We start from the raw sequence: 21,222 nt of genomic DNA, 5'->3' as shown, positions 1-21,222 counted from the left end.
TTGCAACCATTGTGGCGTCATAGTCCAAGTGATGCCCCCAAAGAAAATAAGAAGTGCAAATGAATGGTTATTAACAGAAAGAAAAAGACAGTTGTTGTAGGACGTTGGATATCAAACAACCTAGAGCACACTATTCCCTTGGGTGAAAATGCAATTAAGATTTGGGTTGATATAGTGAATATGACTACTGCAGCTGTTTGGAGGCCGTCGTCATAAATAGAGTGTCTAGGATATGCAATTGGAACTGCCACTACCTGTTCAAAGGAGAAAGTGATATTATGTTAAACTACTCATGTTTACTCTGCTACTGTTTCTATTTGTATTGTAACTTGAATGATGAATTCGAATTCAGTAATGAATTGTTAGATTGGTAATATAATGTTGGTTTGAGAGTTGTTTGATAATCATGTTGTGGTATCAGGTTTTTTGGTTGTATGAAAACTATGAAAATGCAATAATTTATAGCATTACTCATAAATTACCATAGCATTGAAAAAAGCTACAAGAAAACAATATGCAACACTTAACCAATGTTATAAGAACGATACATTAAAGGAAACGAAACTGACATTACTAAAAAAATCAAAGCAAAATCCAGGTTAAATCTAAATCACTGGGAGCTTAGGGAAACACAGCTCTAGATACAATAGGAGGGGGGTTGATTGTACTTCCACCTCTAAGGTTTTGGTTCCGTCATCCAATCTTGCAACCACATAACTGATAAAATCTCATATAGCCTAAGAGAAACAATTAACAATCGGATCAAACGCAAGTAAAACGGATCAACAATATGAAATTGGGTTTCCAAAAATATGTCATACCTTTTGCTATGAAAAATCGTGTTCTCGTTTACATTTTGATCGCCAGTGAGTTAAGAAATGTTGGCAACTAGGGTATTAGTGTCTCTTATCTTGGGACAATGGTTTTTGGTGTTTCTCAATATGCTATAATACTTTTTGACTTTGATCATGAGTTTAGCTAGAATATTTTTTTACTTTGATCTTTACCATGTAGATAAATGTTGATTCAGATCAACATGATGAAAGACTTGGCCTATGGTCCCCGAAGTAGTGCAAGGTCATATAAAGGTTATATAGTCAATGGACAGCGGTATCACACAAATTCAATGTCTAAGCAATGTCAAAATAGTGGAGTCTTCTATGAGGCTACTGCAATGTGTAGAGCAAGTGCACATAATACTTCACAAGTGGCAGATTTAGTTATTTATTATGGGAGAATAATAGACATTATACAGTTGGATTATAATGTCTTATACGTTCTTATATCCCGGTGTCAATGGGCAGTTAGAGGTAACAAGGTTAAAGTAGAAGATAGGTTCACGTTAGTTAACTTGAATCATAGTCAAGTTTCTTTTATGAGAAACCTGTTCATATTAGCATCTCTGGCTAAGCAAGTGTTTTACTCAAAGGAGTATGATCAAACTAGTTGGTGTGTAGTGCTAAGAGGAAGAAGATGGAAACACAGATATAAGACCAATGCCATCAACAATTCAAATGGATATTAAGTTAGAGGAAGAAGAAAAGGCTCAAAATCCGCGAACTGATTGTGAAGACATATATGTGTGTTATGTTTTTTGTTTGTTTGTGTGTTGATATGCTTATGTTTGGTATATGATTGTTTGTTTGTTTAATTATTTTGTTCACATGGAGATCTTTGTGTCTCATCTATTTTGTTAATTATTAATTATTTCAAGTGAATCACAATGGGGAATAAAAAGACGAGTAAGACGATTAAGAAGTCCAAGAAATCCAAGAAGAAACTTGGTGATGACGATGAGCCAAATTTCTGGGTACAATGTACCCTGATCAAACTGCAGTTGCTGATGTAGAACGAGTGAATGAAACAAGAGAGAATGAGGAAGAAAGAGCGGCTGAACCAAAAGAGACTAAGAAAGGAAAGAAAAATGAAGAAGGTGTTCAAGGTGAAGAGCCTCTTGGTTATGTTGAAATGTCAGAAGAGAATCCAGATCAACTTAAGCGTAAGAAACATAGAGGTCCAACAAAGATGAAGAATTCAGCTAAAGATCCAAATGTCCATGGGAGAGGCTATCGGTCCTAACTCAGTAAAGTTGTCCTCTTATCTAGGTACATTAGCGCGGGAACATGTTCTTGTCAACATTGATAACCGGAGAAAAATCAGTGATGAAGTGAGAGCGGTTTTGTGGAAATCTGTACAGGTCATACTTCTTAACATGACTCGGTCAATAATTAAATGTTTGTGTGTTGATGTTAACTCAATCAATTATATAGGAAAGGTTTGACATCGATCAAGAATGTTGTGATGGGCAGATGGGATGCCTCTAGAGGTCTTCTAAATCAAGACTAGTCACAGAGATAAGATCCAAATCTACTAACCAAGAGAGGATGAACCTGAGACCAAAGAATGTTTCACAACCAGTTTGTGAAAACTTAGCTTATGTTAAAGGAAAAGTAAGTAATTCATGTGAGCTTGTTTAGTTGATATGCTTATATTAAATACTCATAATTGTGAGACCCTGCTTTGTGGAGAGTTTTAAATGAATTGATTTAGCCACATATGTCACCAAAAAACACTTATCTTTTCGGTCAAGAGTCTTGAGAGAAGTCCACAGTTAAGCGTGCTTATGCTGGAGTAGTCAGAGGATGGGTGACCTTCCGGAAAGTGGTTGTCAGAACTGTGTGACTGATGATCTTCTTAATAAGCTTCTCCTTGTGTCAAATGAAGGTCTGGGCAATGGTGGAAGATCCTCAACGCTCCATGTGTGGAGTAACTTCTGGGCATGAAGGATGGTTCTCTTGAACGAGGTGGTCTTGCTGGTGATGAAGAGCAACTAACTTTCTTTTTGAGGAATTTGATCTGAGCTCCCATTTCTTTAACCGACCTTTTCAATGTCTTGATTGTCTTATCCTGAAACGTTTTCCATTTCTGAAGAATGTTGACCTTCTTGTGAGCATCTTTAAGGCTAGCCTGCGTTCCCTGAGTTTTTTCGAAATGGAAACTGATAAGTATGTATTTCATCACTTTTTGAGCATATATTCATCATCTTTTCAGCATTATTGACTTGTTGATTCACATCATATGGATCACTTTCTGCATGTTTTGCATACATAGGTAGGTTTTGTGCATATCATGCATGTCTTGAATACATTTTGCATATTGGAGTGTTTTAGGTACTTATGAGACAAGTAGAGCAAAGTAGATGAACAAGCGTCACTCGACATGTCACTCGACACACATGATCGAGTAGGAGATCGAGTGGGATGATCGAGTGAGTAGCAGAGATACGCTGCAGAAATACACGTCACTCGACGCACATGATCCATTAGAAGAACGAGTGGGATGATTGAGTGAGTAACAGAGATACGCTGTACAAACACACGTCACTCGACGCACATGATCGAGGAGGAGATCGAGTAGTGGATCGAGTATGACGATCGAGTGAGCCGAAGGGATGCAAAGCAGAATCACCTATCACTTGATGGACACACACGAGTGACATGATCGAGCAAAGCAAAGGAGTTGCATATAAATTCACAAGTCACTCGACATGCTCACTCGAGGTGCGTGATCGAGTAAGCTATAATGATGCAGAGAAGAAATCATGTGTTACTCGAGACGCCCACTCGACCAACAAGGCCATTACAACTCTTAAAGCGTTTTTTCCTTTGTTGTTTTATGTTTTAGGGTTTTACCAACATTACTATAAATAGGTCTCTTTTGGCATTGCCCAAGGGATCGAGTTTTTATCTTTAGGTTTTTGTTGTTAGCCACCAAACAATCCAGAAAGTTGTAATTCAGATTTCTTTTAAGTTATTAAGATTTTGCACTTAGTTCTTTGATCATTCTTGGTTATCTGCCTGTCATCTTTATTATTATGCATGTTTTGAAGAATTTTGGGTTGATAATGTTTAGCATGATTTTTGTAACTGAGTATTGTAATGGTTCTTGAGGATGAGATAGATTAGGGTGAAAATGTTAGTTTGCTACGGTGTTTATGTTAGATTTGTTTTGTTTCCCTACTGGATTAGAGTTTTATTAGCTAGTTCTTCTCTGATCAATTGGAACTAGGTCATAGACATTTCATGCCCGAAAGGTGTATGATGAAATGTCTGAACCAACTAGTGCCAGAGATTTGCATGGTTAGCCCAAGAGATTGGTTGTCTAAGATGTTTATTGACATTAATGAGCTGTTCCTTCATGCATGTTTACTACATGTTTCATCAATGAGAATTGAGATTAGGAAGTGTTGTAAACTTGATAGTTTCTGCCAAGAGATTGGATTGACTAGTTTTAGAAGTTCATTGTCTAGGGATTAGTATTTTTTCAGTTTGTTAAACATCCAAAGTAGATTAGTATGATCCACCTACATCAATAACCTCATCCTCAGGATCTTCTATCCATTTGTGTTTTTCTGTTTTATTCAATTGGTATTTACTTGTTCTGTTATGTCTTCTTGCCAGTATTAATAATCATTACGAGTTAGCTTTTGCATGATAGTCTAAGTTTTGCAGCATTACATTTATCGCATGTTTAACATGTTCGCCTAGGATATTAGAAAACCAAAATCATTTATGCTTGGCTTGACTTAATCATTTCTGTATCATCTTGATTGCTAGCATTGCACCTGATGGATTGATACCTATTGTACTGCAATGTAATGATAGTACTCGAAAGTATTTGGTAGTAAAATCCTAGTATCATAAACCTTCTGAACTATGCTCATCCATCATCGTTATACCCACATCAGCGTATTGAATATCTTCATATGCAGTTCGTTCTAGCTGACCCATGGAACAACTGAGTAGCCGGGCAAAAATGTATGTTCAAACTGGTTCTAATCAAGGTGATCTCTTCATTAGGCAACATAATCTTAGAAATACCAGCAGAAGGATGTGCGAACTTGTAAAAATACTTCCCTTTAACATTCTCATGGCTAATGTAGAGGTTCCTTCTAAGATAAACCAAGTCACAAAACGTGGGGTTATACACATTCCGCAACAGATCAACATCACAAGCCACAAGAATCGGAGTCACAATACCACTAATGCAAAGCTCTCCCCTAGAACCTATATTTTGCATTCTAATTTCCCAATCCTTGTAATACATTAACTGATCCAGCAACACGAATGTGAGATCACAGTCATTCGAATCTATGCCAAGACCTTCCATTCCTAGTGCTCCTCAACACTCCACACAAGGTAATATTTATCATCTGTAGTCTTCCTTCATTCGAGTTCTCAGTCTCTCTTCTAGCAAACAATGTATTAGCTAGAGATTAAATCTTGTACATTATCACTTGACTACAAATTTTGGCGCTTTTGGTTCTAATTGAAGCATATACTTCATTGTTTCCAATCAACGCCCATAGAGCTTCAAACTCCTCTTTTTCAACTTGCTGGTTAATTCCAGAACCAAACTTGAACCAAAAGAGTGTGTTTATTGCCTTGAATAAGAGCTTGTACACACGACCTTTGATGCACTTGCAGAGAACTCAAAAACTGGCACATGTTCATCATAAAATCCACTCCAATCAGGTCGATCAGATATTCCCCGTCTCTAGATATCCCCAACTTCACCATCATTTCTTTGTGTGGGGAATGAGTTCCAGAAATCTTCATCTCGCTGAAGATTCTATAGAGTTTTTTTGAAGAGATAGCTTTTTCTTTCTTTCCTTGCCTTGGTTGTTCGTCTTATGTTTCTTCAACCTCGAGCTCTCTAATTAGTCTCTAACCCAAATATATATGTTCTCTACCCCTTGAAAACTCAACACTCCCCTTACATCAACCTGTTAATATCTAGGATCATCACCATCAAGCTGTTCAAAGGATATCTTCTTCTTTGCAAACTTTGATGACCCACTCGATCAAGAAGCTTGACTGGGTGATCGATTGGCTGGTCGTTTGGCTAGTAGGTTGGAAACGAGCTCTTCTCCATCTACATCCATTGATATGAACTCTTCTTCTTGAGCGTGTGATGAAGAATCAAATTTGATTTTAGCTGGGGTGAGTGTGAGAGTTCTTCCTACCTTTGTTCTTCTCTTGGCTTTTCTTCATCTTTAAACCTGAAAGGAAGAAAATCACAACCAAAAATCATTGCATTAGTGAGATAATCGAGTACCTTGATGCCTTGGAGATTGTCACAAAGGCAGAAGAAGCAAACTAGCAAGTTTAATGGAGTAGAGCTTGAATTTGTAGCAAAGGAGGCTAAGGATGGTGGAGAGAAATTGGTAACTTTTTTTGAGGAGGATGCAGTCGATTTTGAGGCCACTATTAGGGAGAATCGAGTAACCAAACATGCCAGCAATTGATTAGGCCTTCAAGTGCGTTGAACGGGTGTTCATTCGAATTTCAAGCCTACTCCACTGGGGCTTCTTGTTGGACTCGATTAGGTGGCCTTCAAAAAGATCATGTGTGAGGATTAGGCTTGATCGGATTAGTTTCTACAAGGCCTTGATGACACTTAAACACCAAATTCGATCAGATTGCATCATCTATTGGATCGAATTCTTCCTTAACATCCCAAATTCAAACTTAAACCAACTCTTGAAACACAAATAAACAAACAAAAAGACATTAACATGAAAAATAAAGTACTATGTGCAGGGATACCTTTGGGACTTCCCCCTAAATGAGCTTGTTTATAGTTACTAAGCTTGACTTTGTATGCTTCTCAAGTGCTATAGTAACCATATAGAGACCAATGTACTTCACTGAAAATCCTAATGGCCATTCTTTTCCGTATTTTTCTGGCCTTTCGTAAAGATGGACTTCTTTTCCTCCCCTTAAGCTTATGGATTTGGCCAATGAGTTCTTGGATTGAGGTAGCCAACCTCATCAAATCTTGATTCAGGATCTTGATGTTCTAGAGCTCAGTATAGGACGGTTGTTCTTCCTTCTCAACCACTATTATATCTCCATTTAGGTCAGCAATATCAACATTCAGCACAGAGTTCCTCACTAGATCAAAACTCATCAATCCTTTGTTCATATCGATCACTACTCTTGACAAGACTAAGAATGGTCTTCCTAGAATAATGGGATACTGATGCTCCTCTTCCATGTCTAGAATTATTAAGTTCGTTGGTATGTCGACATTGCCAGTGTATACTAAAACATCTTCTAAAATTTCTTTAGGCGTATGCATACTCTTGTAAACCAATACAGCGACTAAACCACATTGTTTAAATTCCTTATACCCCAATCGTTTAGCTACCGAGAGTGGCATAAGACTGATAAAAGCTCCAAAATCACAAAAACATCTATCGAGAGCTGAATTTCCAATAGAACATGCCAATGTGAATGCACCTGGATCTCTAAGTATTTTGCAGAGAACCGTCAAGAGAAGTTTCCCATGTTGTTCCCTTCCTGTCGATACGTTCAAAAAGCTATTAGCTAGCATGGTAGTGGTTCCTTGAAGATTGGTGCCTTTTCTTTACATTCAGTTACTTGGACAAGTTTGTGGCAATCGATTATGTAATCAATTGGGTGCTCAACCGTGTGGTCGGGTGCCAAGTCGATCGGGTTGATTGAGCTGCATGAAATTCCCCCCCCCCTCCCAACTTGGCTTGCACTATCCTCAGTGATTAGCCTAGGTATCTCCTACTAAAATAATAGCTCACATGCACAAAGAAAAATCTTTGGGATTGGCAACTGACTTATATGGGAATTTTCCAGCAAAAGTCGAATCAGCCTTGCCCTGCAAACACATTACACGGTTACTAAGAGAATCAAGCTTCTGGTTGAGGTAGTTAGAAGACGAAGCTATTTGGTTGTGAAACTTAGCCATCTTCTTTGTGGTGTCCAATTTAAATGTAGCTTGCATTTAAATTAATGAGCTGTTGTACCAAAATCTTTAAGTCAAGATTTGTTGGAGGTGCTACTTGTTGTTGGAACCCTGGTGGTGGTGTCAGAGGAGCTGTATAAGTTGGCTGAAATTGCTGCTTAGGAACAAACCCTTGTCGTTGGTTGTAGGGGATGAAGGTTTTTCTTTGTTGATGTTGTTGCTGTTGTGGATGTAGGGTTATTTCCTTAAACCATATATATTAAATTGTTATTATGAACAGCGGGAGGCACGATCCCTGATCTCTGTGTATGGTTGTTTGGGGCATCTCCAGCACCTATGCGAGTAGTGCGTCTTGGGGGTTGTATTCTCATTTTATTGTTGTTGACACTCCATCTTAACTTTTGGTACCTGTTCTCGTAGCTGAGCTCTTTTTCTACGCAAGTCTCTAGGCAAACGTTTAATGTTGTCCAAGTACCTAGCAGATTCTTATTGCCTTTTTGATATGGTGTGCATGCACATAATCGACTACGTGCTCCATCAGGTCAATCGATTGAGAAATCAAGTGTACTGGTCGATTGACTGATCAAGTAGTACCTGAGGTGCAAAATAGACAAGCAAATGAAGAACAAATTAGTTATGTAACTGAAAATAACTTAATCTTGTAACTCTAAAATTAAACAAAATTCATTATTGTCAAAATACATTGTAGTCAACCAATTTCTTGGGCCTAGACACATAAATCTCTAGCATTAGAGGATCAGATATTTCATCGAGCAGCTTTCAGGCGTGAAAGTACGGGATCTAATCTCGAAATGATCACTAAGAGCAGCTCCATCGCTGAGAACAATGCGGGTTTCTTGAAAAAAAATTATATTATTTTAATTATATAATTTTCTTTTTATCTTTTTTAATTTGTGGTTTCTCATTTAAGATACGATCTCTGTCTCTCTTTTCAACTTTATTTATTTTATTAATATAATTTTGTCAAATATCCTTTTACATACCCAACGATGGAGCTGTTTAAAGGAGTTAACATTATTGACACTAATCCAGAAGGGAAATTAAGGCAGTTCTACACTAAAGCCACCTAGATCATCTAAGTTCTCCACCTAAATCTAACCCATCCTTAGATCCAAGTTCATTACTTAGATCTAAGAAACATGCTCCAAAACCCAAACCCAGAAATCATTAAAACTTGCATAATCAAATATATCTAGATAGATAAGCAAGATTAAACAAAGAACCAACAAAAAATTCCAAATAGATCAAAAGATATAAAGTTTACAAGTTTTTGGAAATCTAAAGCTTAAAAGAGATAACTTAAAACAAAACTTGTTTCTGCAGTCATTAGCCAAGGAGCAATCATCTCCCATGTCCTTATTTTAAAATTTTAGTCTCCTATCTCATTTCTTATTCTTCATACCCCTCCTTCATTAAACCAAATGTGTGATTCCAAAACTACTCCTCTCTATTTTTTTTTCTTTTAAGAAAAATAAAAGAAAAAACTAAAAACCAAACCCAGTTCACCTCTCTCCCTCTCAACCCGACGCCTCCTCCTCCCACACCTGACGTCGTGGGTTTTGTTGCCAGAACTGTCGATTCTGGCACCGTCGGAGTCCCATCGTTTCTATAACTCTATTGAGCTGTACAAAGCTCCTAAATGCAGGTAGATTCTTCAACTATAAGCTTAAAATATGTTTAGATTTTTGAAATTTGGTTGCATTTTGGTTGAGAAGACTAATCCTTAGCACATTAGATGTTTTACCATGAGTTATGGGTTGATTGAGCCATTTAGTTGATTAGAATGGATTTTAGAGTTTAATCCGTCTTGAACTGCAGAGTTTAGAACCCGAAACCTTTGATTCAATTTTGAGTAAAATTAGTAAAACTAGACACTATGGTAAATATAGTATAACTAGTAAAACCTAGTAGTACTGGTCAAACTAGTATAATTGGTAAAACTTGTAAAACCTAGTAATATTGGCACTGGTAATACTAGTGTAATTGGTAAAACTAGTAAAATTGATCAAGTTAGTATAACGGTAAAAGTAGTAAAGCTGGTAATACTGATTAATGCAGTAGAACTAGTAGTTTTACTAATTGATTTTTTTGGATTTTTTTTTGGGAGGATACAATGAGCGAAAGCATTAGTATATATTTTCAGTGTGAAGGTTGGATGTATAGTATTATGTTCAAGACAAAAGCGAGTGACATAACGTTGTCGATGCTAAAAGGAAGGATAAACATGAAGGTTGGATATGTTGAGAGCCACGTTAGATTAGATTTGAGCTACTAACCGCTATTGGCAGAATTGAAGGAGAGGGAAAAATGTACGATTGATGATGATGAGGATGTGTATGTGTATTTAACGTCTTTTGATCATGAAAAGCGAAGATGTATGTTGTTTGTGAATGTCACAAAGGTATCGGAACAGCCTGAGCAAGTGATTGAAGATGATGATGATGATGAGGCTGTTAGAGTGGACCAAACTTCTGTTGGTATGAATTATCAAAACCAACAAAGAAGAGATGATGAGGCTAACACCATTGTTCTATACGTAGAGAAAGAAAAAGGAAAGGGTGTAGAGGGCGATTCTGAAACTTGAGGACGTGAAGAAGGTGATAAATATGTTGAACCACCACCTGCTGTAAAACCTTCTAAGTTTTTAGAGCCATGGGAAGACGGTTTAGCTTTGAGTAAATTTCAAGAATTCCCAAAAAAAAAAAAGGAACTGCAAGAAGTGGTGGATAGAGCTTTGTTTACTAACCGTTTTAGTTTTACAATTGTGAAGTCGGATAAGGTACGTTATGTGTTGAAATGTTCTAAACAAGGATGTACTTGGGGTTTACGAGTTGGAATAGTTACAGAGACTGCGATTTTCTCGATCCGCCGGCACAAAAAGATGCATAGTTGCTCTGGGGAGAGTCAAAGTTCAAGCAATAGTAAGAGGCATGCCACTCCAGAATTTGTTGCATCCTTATTGCATGGTGATTATCCAGGACAGATGGAAACCCCACGTCCCAAAATTATCATGGAACTTGTGAAGACCAAAGTAGGTGTGAGTGTATCATACTCGACGGCATTGAGAGGGAAACTTAAAGCCATTAGTGATTTGCATGGTAGCGCGGAAGAAAGTTACAAAATGCCCCCTTGTTATTTGCACATGTTAGAGACGGTTAATCAATGTACGAGAACATATGTGCATTTGGATGAGAATAAGAAATTCATGTACTTGTTCATAGCTTTGGGAGTTAGCATTGAAGGGTATCAAGTCATGAGGATGGTTATAACTATGCATGCAACATTTCTAAAGTACGGATATGGTGGTGTTCTTGTTTTTTCCTGAAGATCCTAATCGTAATTATTATCCCTTAGCGTTTGGTGTTCTTGATGGTGAGAATGATGCGAATTGGAATTGGTTTTTGGAGATGTTAAAAACCGTTATTGGAGACTCCTCTGAAATAGTATTTATGAATGACAAAAATGCAAGTCTCGTCATAACCATAGCTAATGTGTATACACAGGCTCATCATAAGTAAAATATGAAAGGTCATGCTTCCAACTATAACAGAGATGTTGTTGCATGGAGATTCATGGAGTGTAGCAGGTTATACACTGTGGCTGAGTTCGAAGTGGGATACAATTGTTTCAAGATAAGATATCCTTCTGCTGCCAAGTATCTCGAAGAATCTACGAAGATTGAAAAATGGGGAAGATGTGTATTTCCAAGAGAAAGGTACAACCTAGACACTAGCAACGGTGTGGATTCATTAAACAGCGTATTTAAAGATGTTAGAAGGTAATTCTTAATACCCATGCTTGATGCGATTATTGAAATTTTTCTGAATTGTTTAATTAACATTGGAAAGAGGCCGTGTCAAGTTCGGTTGCAAATAAATTGGTGCCTTTTGTGGAGAATTACTTGCACAATTTATGGGACTAATGGCAGTAACAATATTAATATTTGTTATAGTGATCCTTACTATCAACCTTCTCAATGATTTGCTTAAGCCCTTGTCTCACCTGGTCTTCTAATTGAACCAACATATCCCCTAGCATAGCCAAATTAATCAGAGCCACTATAACTGAAGCCACATTCTCTGGATACACATCTTTTGGATTCAAATCGTCTTGATTCACATCTTCTCGATTGAAATCTTCTAAATTCACATCTTCTACATTCTGATTTCCTTAATTCTCTAGGGCCAAATCTTGATGATAAAACTTTCCAAACCATATCAACTTCAACTCTTCCATTAAACCCGTGGTCCAACCATCGATCAACAACAGGATCATCCACATCATTACCTCGAACATCTTCATCCATGATACAACCTAAAAGACGTATCTCACGTTGTGATGGTCTATGCAGTCAAGATACTTTTAAATGAATATAGGACAATATAATGTCAAACCAACACCAAGAATTCAAAAAATGAATATGGTAAGTAATTTCAATATGATGATTATTTCTAACCTTAGTTGTACTAAGTTGGTCTTAAATTTCCTTCAATGAAAAGACTTACATTTTACTTGGTTTCAATTTTATCTTGCACATTTGAGGACAATGACGGTGTGCATGTGCATTACTAACACATTCTCAAAAATCTTCCTTCACAATAGAAATTGCCTCAAAGCAAGAACCTACACACAATACAAATTCATTTAAAATTCAATAGCAAGAACCCTAGCAGTGATTACATTTAAACATGGAATTGGCAGCCTTAATTTTGGTTCGATGCCGGCAAGATCAGCAATTCACTACAACAAACAAACAAACAAAAAAAATAAAAACTCAACAGTGAAGCAATTACAACAATGTCGTAGAGGAGAGGAGTTTGCTGCAATAAAAATTCTCATACCTTATAACCCGAGCTACCATGGACAGGAACATCGGTTATCATAACAGCCAGCAAAACAATTAAAACAACAAATTTATCTTCAAGTTTTTCACTTGTTATTGTTGTTGAGATAAATGCGTCAACCTCTTTCTGCTTGATTGGATCTTTACCAATTAATTTTGGCAAAATGATCTCATTAAACTGTTTAAGAACCTATATGAAAAGAGACAGAGACATTAATAAATCATCTAAAAAGAAAGAATAAGACATTAAAGGAAACGAAACTGACATTACTAAAAAACAAAGCAAAACCTAGGTTAAATCTAAATCGCTGGGAGTTTCGGGAAACACAGCTCTAAACACAATAGGAGGGGGGTTGATTGTACATTCACCTCTAAGGTTTTGATTCCGTCATCTAATCTTACAACCACAGAACTGATAAGATCTCACATAGCCTAAGAGAAACAACAAAGAGAAACTGTTAACAATTAGATTAAACGCAAGTAAAACGAATCAACAATATGAAAATGGGTTTCAAAAATATGTCATACCTTTTGCTATGAATATCGTGTTCTCGTTTAGATTTTGATCGCCAGTGAGTTAAGAAATGTTGGCAACTAGGGTTTTAGTGTCTCTTATCTTGGAACAATGGTTTTTGGTGTTTCTCTATATGGTAGAATACTTTCTGACTTTGATCATGAGTTTAGCTAGAATATTTTATGAATTTGATCTTTATGTTGTAGATAAATGTTGATTCATATCAACATGATGAAAAAACTTAAATAGTTGGCCTATGGTCCCCTGAGTAGTGCAAGGTCATATACAAGTTATAGGAAGAAGAAAATGCTCAAAATTCGTGAACTGATTGTGAAGACATATATGTGTGTTATGTTTTTTGTTTGTTTGTGTGTTGATATGCTTATGTTTGGTATATGATTGTCTGGTTGTTTAATTATTTTGTTCATATGGAGATCTTTGTGTCTCATCTATTTTGCTTTTCTTAATCTTGTTAATTATCACTAAAGTTTCTCATTAATTATTTCAGGTGAATCACAATGGGGAATAAAAAGATGAATAAGACGACTAAGAAGTCCAAAAAATCCAAGAAGACACTTGTTGATGACGATGAGCCGAAATTTTGGGTACGATGTAGAAAGAGTGAATGAAAAAGAGAGAATGAGGAAGAAATAGCGGTTGATGCAAGAGAGATTGATGAAGTGAATGCATCAAAGGAGAATGAGGAAGAAAGAGCGGCTGAACACATAGAGACTAAGGAAGGAAAGCAAAATGAAGAAGGTATTCAAGGTGAAGAGCCTCTTGGTTATATTGAAATGTCAGAGGAGAATCCAGATCAACCTAAGCGTAAGAAACATAGAGGTACAACAAAGATGAAGCATGTAGCTAAAGATCCAAATGTCCATGAAAGAGTTGAATTCAGTGGCATGGGAGAGGCTATCGGTCCTGGCTCAGTAAACTTGTCCTCTTATCTAGGTCCATTAGTGCGGGAACATGTTCCTGTCAACATTGATGACTGGAGAAAAATCAGTGACAAAGTGAGAGCAGTTTTGTAGAAATCTTTACAGGTCATACTTCTTAACATGACCCAGTCAATAATTTAATGCTTGTGTGTTGATGTTAACTCAGTCAATTATATCGGCAAGATGGGATGCCTCTAGAGGTCTTATAAATAAAGACTAGTCACAAAGATAAGATCAAAATTTACTAACCAAGAGAGGATGAACCTGAGACAAAGAATGTTCCACCACCAGTTGGCTAGCTTCTTTTAGGGAGAAATTGGCTAGCTTCTTTTAGGGAGGATGCAGTCGATTTTGAGGCCACTAAATAGAAGGGATTAGGGCGAATTAAATAACCAAATAGGTCAGCAATCGATTGGGCCTTCAAGTGCGTTGATCGGGTGGGCCGTCGAGTGGGCCTTCTGGTCGATTTTCCATATTTCAAGCCTACTCGATTGGGGCTTCTTGTTGGACTTGATCGGGTGGCCTTCAAAAAGATCGTGTGTGTGGATTAGGCTTGATCGGACTAGTTTCTACAAGGCCTTGATAAGACTTAAACACAACACTCGATCATATTGCAACTTCCATTGGATCGAATTCATCCTTAACATCCAAAATTCAAACTTAAACCAACTCTTGAAACACAAACAAACAAACAAAAAGACATTAACATGAAAAATAAAGCACTATGTACAGGGATACCTTTGGTACTACCTCCTAAATGAGCTTGTTTATAATTACTAAGCTTGACTTTGTATGCTTCTCACGCGCTATAGTAACCATAGAGAGGGTCGAAGATCCTCTCTAATTTCAGAGACCGCTATTATATCTCCAATTTGGGTCAGCTATATCAACTTTCAGCACATAATTCCTCCCTAGATCCAAACTCATCAATCCTTTGTTCACATCGATCATTGCTCTTGAAAAGACTAAGGCTTCAAATGGTAAAAGCAGATCAAGAACTGCAGATCATGTGGAACAAATACAGATCATGCAGGACAAATCCAAATCATGATGATTGCGCAGTTTAAATTATACGCATGAATAGTAAAAGCAGATCAAACAGTGCAGATTATATATACATATAAAATATTAAACTGTAAATTATATAAAAAAACATAAAATTCAATAAAATTATTATAAAAAATAATTAGTTTATAAAATAATTAATATTTAATACAGACTATTTTTTTAAATACTTTTACAATTTTAAAACATTAAAACAAATATCCAAATACATCAGAAATAAAACTAACAATATTTTCTATAATATTTGTCATTTGATCTCCATCAGCTATAGCGGTAGTTTCCATGTCACCTTCGTCATTCTCTGAATTTGTGTTGCTAATATATGTATGCTCCATTACTTCAGAATACATATTATGTAGTCCTATTGTATCCATCACCACTCTTTTTTGACCATGTGTGTTATATCTAGGAAACTCACAAAGAATCTTCCATTTCTTCTTCCTAACTCCAAATGTTCTTTTAATAACAGAACGTAGTGATGCATGACAACGATTAAATAGTTCTTGTTTGTTACTAGGAGGAGTACCGTTGTAGAATTGTGACATATGATACCTAACAATCCCATTCCGTGACGATCTATAACGAACAAAAAACCTTGTTTATTTGGATAGCCAGAATCAACCACATAATATTTGTCTCTAGGAGGCCGAGGAAATGCAACATCACCATCTTGCGCCATCGCGAGAACTGCTATATCATGACAAGATGCCAGTGCTCCATTCCAAACAAATGTGAACAGCATATTCAAATTATAGATTGCCATTATATTAGATGAGGTTCTATCATGACGATTCCAATACAGTCCTTGGAGTTCGGGTTTAACTTTAATACATACATGAACTCCATCCATAGCTACAACAAATCCACTAAAATATGGCCAATATCTACGATCCATTTGTAGTCGTTCAGGAATTCGATGCAGTTCTTGTCTTGTTGGAGTCTTGATATAATCACAAGCAAGTAACTCAGTTGCTCTAAGCACTTCAAAAAAAATTCTATTCACTGTCTCTTGCGTCCGTCCAAATCGCAATCCAACATCTCGCTAAACTTCATTGTGCCCACATATTCGTAAAAACATGGCCACTCCCTCTTCAATGGTTCCATTCACTGTAGGTTGTAAACCATAACTCATTTGTAACTTGTCACACTATGATCTAAAACCATCTAGTGACATTCTTAGTAACTGAAGACATGTAGCATTATCTTCTTGGACTCGACCCCATATATTTCTCCATCCCAACCCGTCACCTGTTTGTACTGTGTCTCTTTCAAAATAACGTTTACAGTATGTCAATGATGGTTGAATTATTAACTGTTCAAATTGGGCATTTTCCAAATTCTACAACTAAATTCTCTCGTTGTAGTTTAGATTGTGGACACCTTGTGCCCGTAACTAACATATACGAAAAGGCTGAAATTTTATAAAGACAAGATAGAAACTAAATTAAATTATTGAGATTACATTAACCAATAATACATAAAACATAATGAAAACATAAAATAAGCTTTAACAATAAAGTACAAACTTTATGAAACTAATCATTAGATTCTGAATCACTTTGTTGATTTTTATTTAAAGTTGGTCCTCGTTTATTTCCCCAAATGTTGATTAATCCTCCTCGTCTACGTGGTAATGATGTTTGACCTCTTGAAGGATAATTCGTGAAACCCAATTTTGGTGAAACTACTCTAAAACCGTGATCGAAAGAAAAAACTTCTACTTCATGTGAAGGTCTTTGTTGAGAATTTAAGGTAGTCTCTATCACCAAGTGTAACGCCTACCAAAGAATGGGTAACATCAACAGAAGAAATGAGATGCCTCAGAACCTGATTTTGGAAGTAGAAATTTTTGATGTTTGGGGAATTGATTTCATGGGACCGTTCAACCCTCCATCAAATGGCAACGTTTACATTCTGGTTGCTGTTGATTATGTCTCAAAATGGGTGAAGCCATTACAAGTCCCACCAACGGTCACAAGGTTGTTTTGAAACTGTTCAAAAGCATCATTTTTCCCAGGTATGGAGTACCAAGAGCAGTGATTAGTGATGGCGGTACACATTTCATCAACAAGATTTTTAAAAACATGTTGAAGAAATATGGTGTGAAACATAAGGTGTCTACAGCCTACCATCCCTAGACCTGTGGACAAGTAGAGGTTTCTAACAAGCAGATAAAAGGAATCTTATCAAGAGTTGTTGGGGCTTCGAAGAAAGATTGGTCTACCAAGTTGGATGATACTCTATGCGCATACAGGACAGCTTTCAAGACACCAATAGGAAGGACACATTTTCAGTGTGTGTATGGTAAAGCATGTCATCTCCCTGTGGATATTGAGTATAAGGCGCTTTGGGCTATCAAGCTTCTGAATTTAGATATTGATGCTGCCGAAGCAAAGAGAGTTCTTGACATCTATGAACTTAAGGAAATCAAACTTGAAGCTTTTGAAAGTTCCAAAATCTACAAGGAGAGAACCAAGGCTTTCCATGACAGGAGGATTGTTGTTAAGGAGCTTAAGGCTGGAGATCACGTTTTGTTGTTCAATTCCAGACTTAAATTGTTTCCTGGAAAGCTCAAGTCTACATGGTCTGGACCATTTGAAATCAAAGATGTTTTTTGCCATTTGGTGCGATCACTCTCCTGAACAAGGATGGCAGCGAGTTCACTGTGAACGGTCAACGTGTCGAGCGTTACCTAGCTGAACAAGAGACACCAGAGGGGTCTTCAATGCCTCTCTATGAGCCTCCCAAAGCCTAAAAGGCATAAACAGTCAAACCAGTGACATTAAACAAGCTCACTTGGGAGGAAGTCCCAAAGGTATCCTTGTACATATTGCTTAAGATTTTTTGTGTTTTTAATTTTTGTTTTTGGTTTTGTCTTGTTCAGGACTTCAAAGATATGAGTGCACAGGAGATACAATATCGAACATGGTTCAGTGAATGGCAACGAGAGATTTTTCGTCTTCACTCTCACCACTCGATTCTCGACACTAACCATCCCACCTCTCACTCGCGCACGCCGTCACCACCACTGATCCGGAGAACCGCACGAGCAAGCCCTTACTCGGCCGAAGCTCACATGGCCGGCTCGCATCCTCACTTGACCATCCCGTGGTTTGAAGCTCTCGAGAACCGACACTCACCCACGTGACGGACAAAGCTCCACTCGAACGCGTCATTTACTCGATGTGAGCTTCTTTTCACCTGACCGTCGAAGGATCACTCGACCGCTATCGCCGTTACTCGACAGAGGAACCACCAAAATCATCTCCTCTTCACGCGGTTTCAGTTCTTCGTCATCACCACTCGACCAACCCGTCCTCCAAAGCTCACTTGACCCACTCGCTTCAGTCGACGGTAGACACTGCAAGAGTTTGGTAGAGGCTCACAAGCGTATCAGTACACTATAGAAGTGGAACATGCTGCAAGACAAGGCCATAAGATCTATGAAGTCGAAGATGAAGAACTTCATGAGTAAGTTTAGCTGCGCCTCCACCACCACAACATTTGCAGACACTACTCCGCAAGATGCTAGACCAGTTCAACGCCGTTTCTCCATGAGTGATGTGCCACCACGCTACAGAACTCCTTCTCCATCACGTCATTCAGCCTATGAGTATAGAGAGTAGAATGTTTCTTCTTCTCTTCCGAGACAGTCCTTCCCTGAGCTTAGGGCTAGCAAGAAGAAGGAGAAAAGGAAAAAGAAGAAGGCAGCGAGACGGAAGGCAAAAACTAGTTCATCAAACTTGCCAGACGAGCATCATGTCGAGGATTTGACCATGGATCAAGCCGAGGATCACATTGAGGACCTGACTGTTGATCTAGGTGCGTATCATTTCCAAGACCTCACTGAGGATCCGGTCGAGCTGAACGTTGAGCAACCAGCAGAGGCTCCTCCTGCACAGCCTGCACCAGGTGCTTATACAAGCGAGTCCATGACTCAATACCTGAACTGTTATTTTCTGTAAGGTACCACTCCAAACCTTCATCTGTATATACCATTGCATTTTCATACTTTTGTTTGTTTGATTCTCAAACCAACTCTCAAATTTTTATGACAGAAGGGACTGTGTAATTTAAGTTTGGGGGAGGGTTTGGGATGATATTTGATGTTGTGTTCTTTTTTCTTATTTCGAATTTTTAGCATATAATCTGCATTCATATATGTGCATTGAAAACCTCAAAAAATTTGATTTTTTTTTCAGAAAAAGCTTTAAAAAACAGAGTGATCATGTAGCTTGCATTTGCATATTAGGATTGAGTCTAGATTGTTTCATGTAGGACTGTTGCATTAGCATGGGGGGGCGATGATGATTTACACCTTGCTGACTTGCTGTGATTCACTAGTTGAGATCAATGCCCTGGTTGTTAGCTCTTTGATGCATGATGATTGAACTTGAAGTAAGCCTGAAACAAATTTTGAATTCATGAAGAGCATTCTTGAACTTGGTTGAAGCATTTTGTGATAAGGGGCTGACCCAAGAAAATAATTTAATGGGGGCAAAATGTAGTTAGGTAGGATCGAACATGGCACCTCTACATTTTATAGAATGCAAACTTAACCATTATGCCACTTAAATAACATTGGTCAGTAATAAGTTTTCTCTCTTTTATATGTTACTGGGGGCAAGTGCCACCACCATCTACAACGTGAGTCCGCCCCTGGTTGTGATCTGATCTCATTCCTTACCTTATAAGAACTTAATCTTGACTCGCAATTATCTGGTTGTGTTTTGCTTGCATACTCATGATCACCAAATACATATTTGGATCATCTTCTTCCTTTCACCACTCTAGTTGATCCAAGTAGCTGATCTTTCTTTTGATCAGTTTGCCATACCCACAACCTATCCTTTACTTTCAAGCCAATTGATAATTTTTGAGTGGTAGGTCTTTTACCGGATTATATTTGAGGAGAACGTGTTAGGTATGAGCCGACAGGATTAAAATCTTGAGTAGTTTTTACTTTCACTTTCAAATCAGATAGGACTAGGTCGGGATTCTTACTTGGGTTTGGGATTGGGATGATTGTGGAAAGAAAGAAGAGAAACAAAAAAATAAAAAGGTTGTGTCCTTAGGAGGAGAATGTTTTTCAAGAAGTTTATACTCTAGTGATTGATTTTTGTGGGGATAGCATGATATACAGAGAATGGTTCTGGGATGTAATGAAAGAAAAAAAATTTGATGTCTTAAAAAGTAAGAAGAAAACAGAATCATAGTAAGGAAGAAACCCCCTATCCACTAATATTGATAAGAAACTTCTCTTAATGCAAAAAGAAAAAAATGGGAATGATGTTGAAGGGTAGACATAGGGATCATTCGGGTTTAGATGAATAGGAGTAAGCACTTGGGAACCATTGGGTAGTCAAGGTTTTACTCCTGTATGCATTTGTTGGTCCTCACCTTTAGCATTCTCCCTAAAGCTTAATCCATTCATTGAGAGATCCTTGTCCTGAAACTGTTTAAACCCTCTTGATTCCCAAAACCTTTTTCTGCCTAGCCGAGTGCGTTTGTTAAGCATTGCACAACCATATTTATATTCTAGAGTAATGAAAGTTAAAAGGAATGAATGATTTGAATGCATGTGTAGATCGAGGGATATAATCAGTTTCGGATTTGATGAGTTTGTCCAAAGTCTTGAAGTAAAGTTCTCTCAGCATGCATCAAAGACTTAATAACTAGGACATTGATTTTAACTGCTCTATCTTGCAAGTTACAGGTTCTGGGACCCCATTTTCAAACCTCTCTTCCACTTTGTTTCTTTTTGCTTTGCTTGAGGGCAAGCAAAGACCAAGTTTGGGGGATTTGATAAATCTGTATTTCATCACTTTTTGAGCATGTATTCATCATCTTTTCAGCATCATTCATTTGTTGATTCGCTTCATATTGATCACTTTCTACATGTTTTACATACTTAGGTAGGTTTTATGCATATCATGCATGTCTTGCATACATTCTGCATATTTGGAGAGTTTCAGGTACTTAGGAGACATGCAGGGCGAAGCAGAGGAACAAGCGTTACTCGACATGCATATGATCGCGTGGACTATTGAGTGAGA

General features: G+C 37.5%; 1 protein-coding gene and 1 pseudogene across 1 annotated transcript; one reads left to right on the top strand and one right to left on the bottom strand.

Annotated features, from left to right (window-relative positions):
- Window positions 1-8,672: 8,672 nt before the first annotated feature.
- LOC111828964 lies at window positions 8,673-16,709 on the bottom strand (annotated as a pseudogene).
- A 245-nt stretch (window positions 16,710-16,954) lies between these two features.
- On the top strand, window positions 16,955-17,808 carry LOC111828963. The gene is made up of 2 exons (XM_023777563.1): window positions 16,955-17,145; window positions 17,421-17,808. Exons 1-2 carry the CDS (start codon window positions 16,955-16,957, stop codon window positions 17,806-17,808), a joined length of 579 nt encoding a protein of 192 aa, XP_023633331.1.
- Window positions 17,809-21,222: the final 3,414 nt, after the last annotated feature.

This window comes from Capsella rubella, unplaced genomic scaffold, assembly GCF_000375325.1.
Source record: "Capsella rubella cultivar Monte Gargano unplaced genomic scaffold, Caprub1_0 scaffold_8, whole genome shotgun sequence".
Taxonomy (NCBI): domain Eukaryota; kingdom Viridiplantae; phylum Streptophyta; class Magnoliopsida; order Brassicales; family Brassicaceae; genus Capsella; species Capsella rubella.
The sequence above is the reverse complement of the archived record's forward strand: the minus strand, read 5'-3'. Positions and strand labels throughout refer to the sequence as shown.

Bases quoted from the DNA above. Each gene is read 5' to 3' on its own strand.
- LOC111828963 (XM_023777563.1), top strand. From the start codon at position 16,955: ATGGGTAACATCAACAGAAGAAATGAGATGCCTCAGAACCTGATTTTG. The intron at 17,146-17,420 runs GTTGTTTTGAAA...ATGCGCATACAG, and splicing joins GTCCCACCAACGGTCACAAG to GACAGCTTTCAAGACACCAA.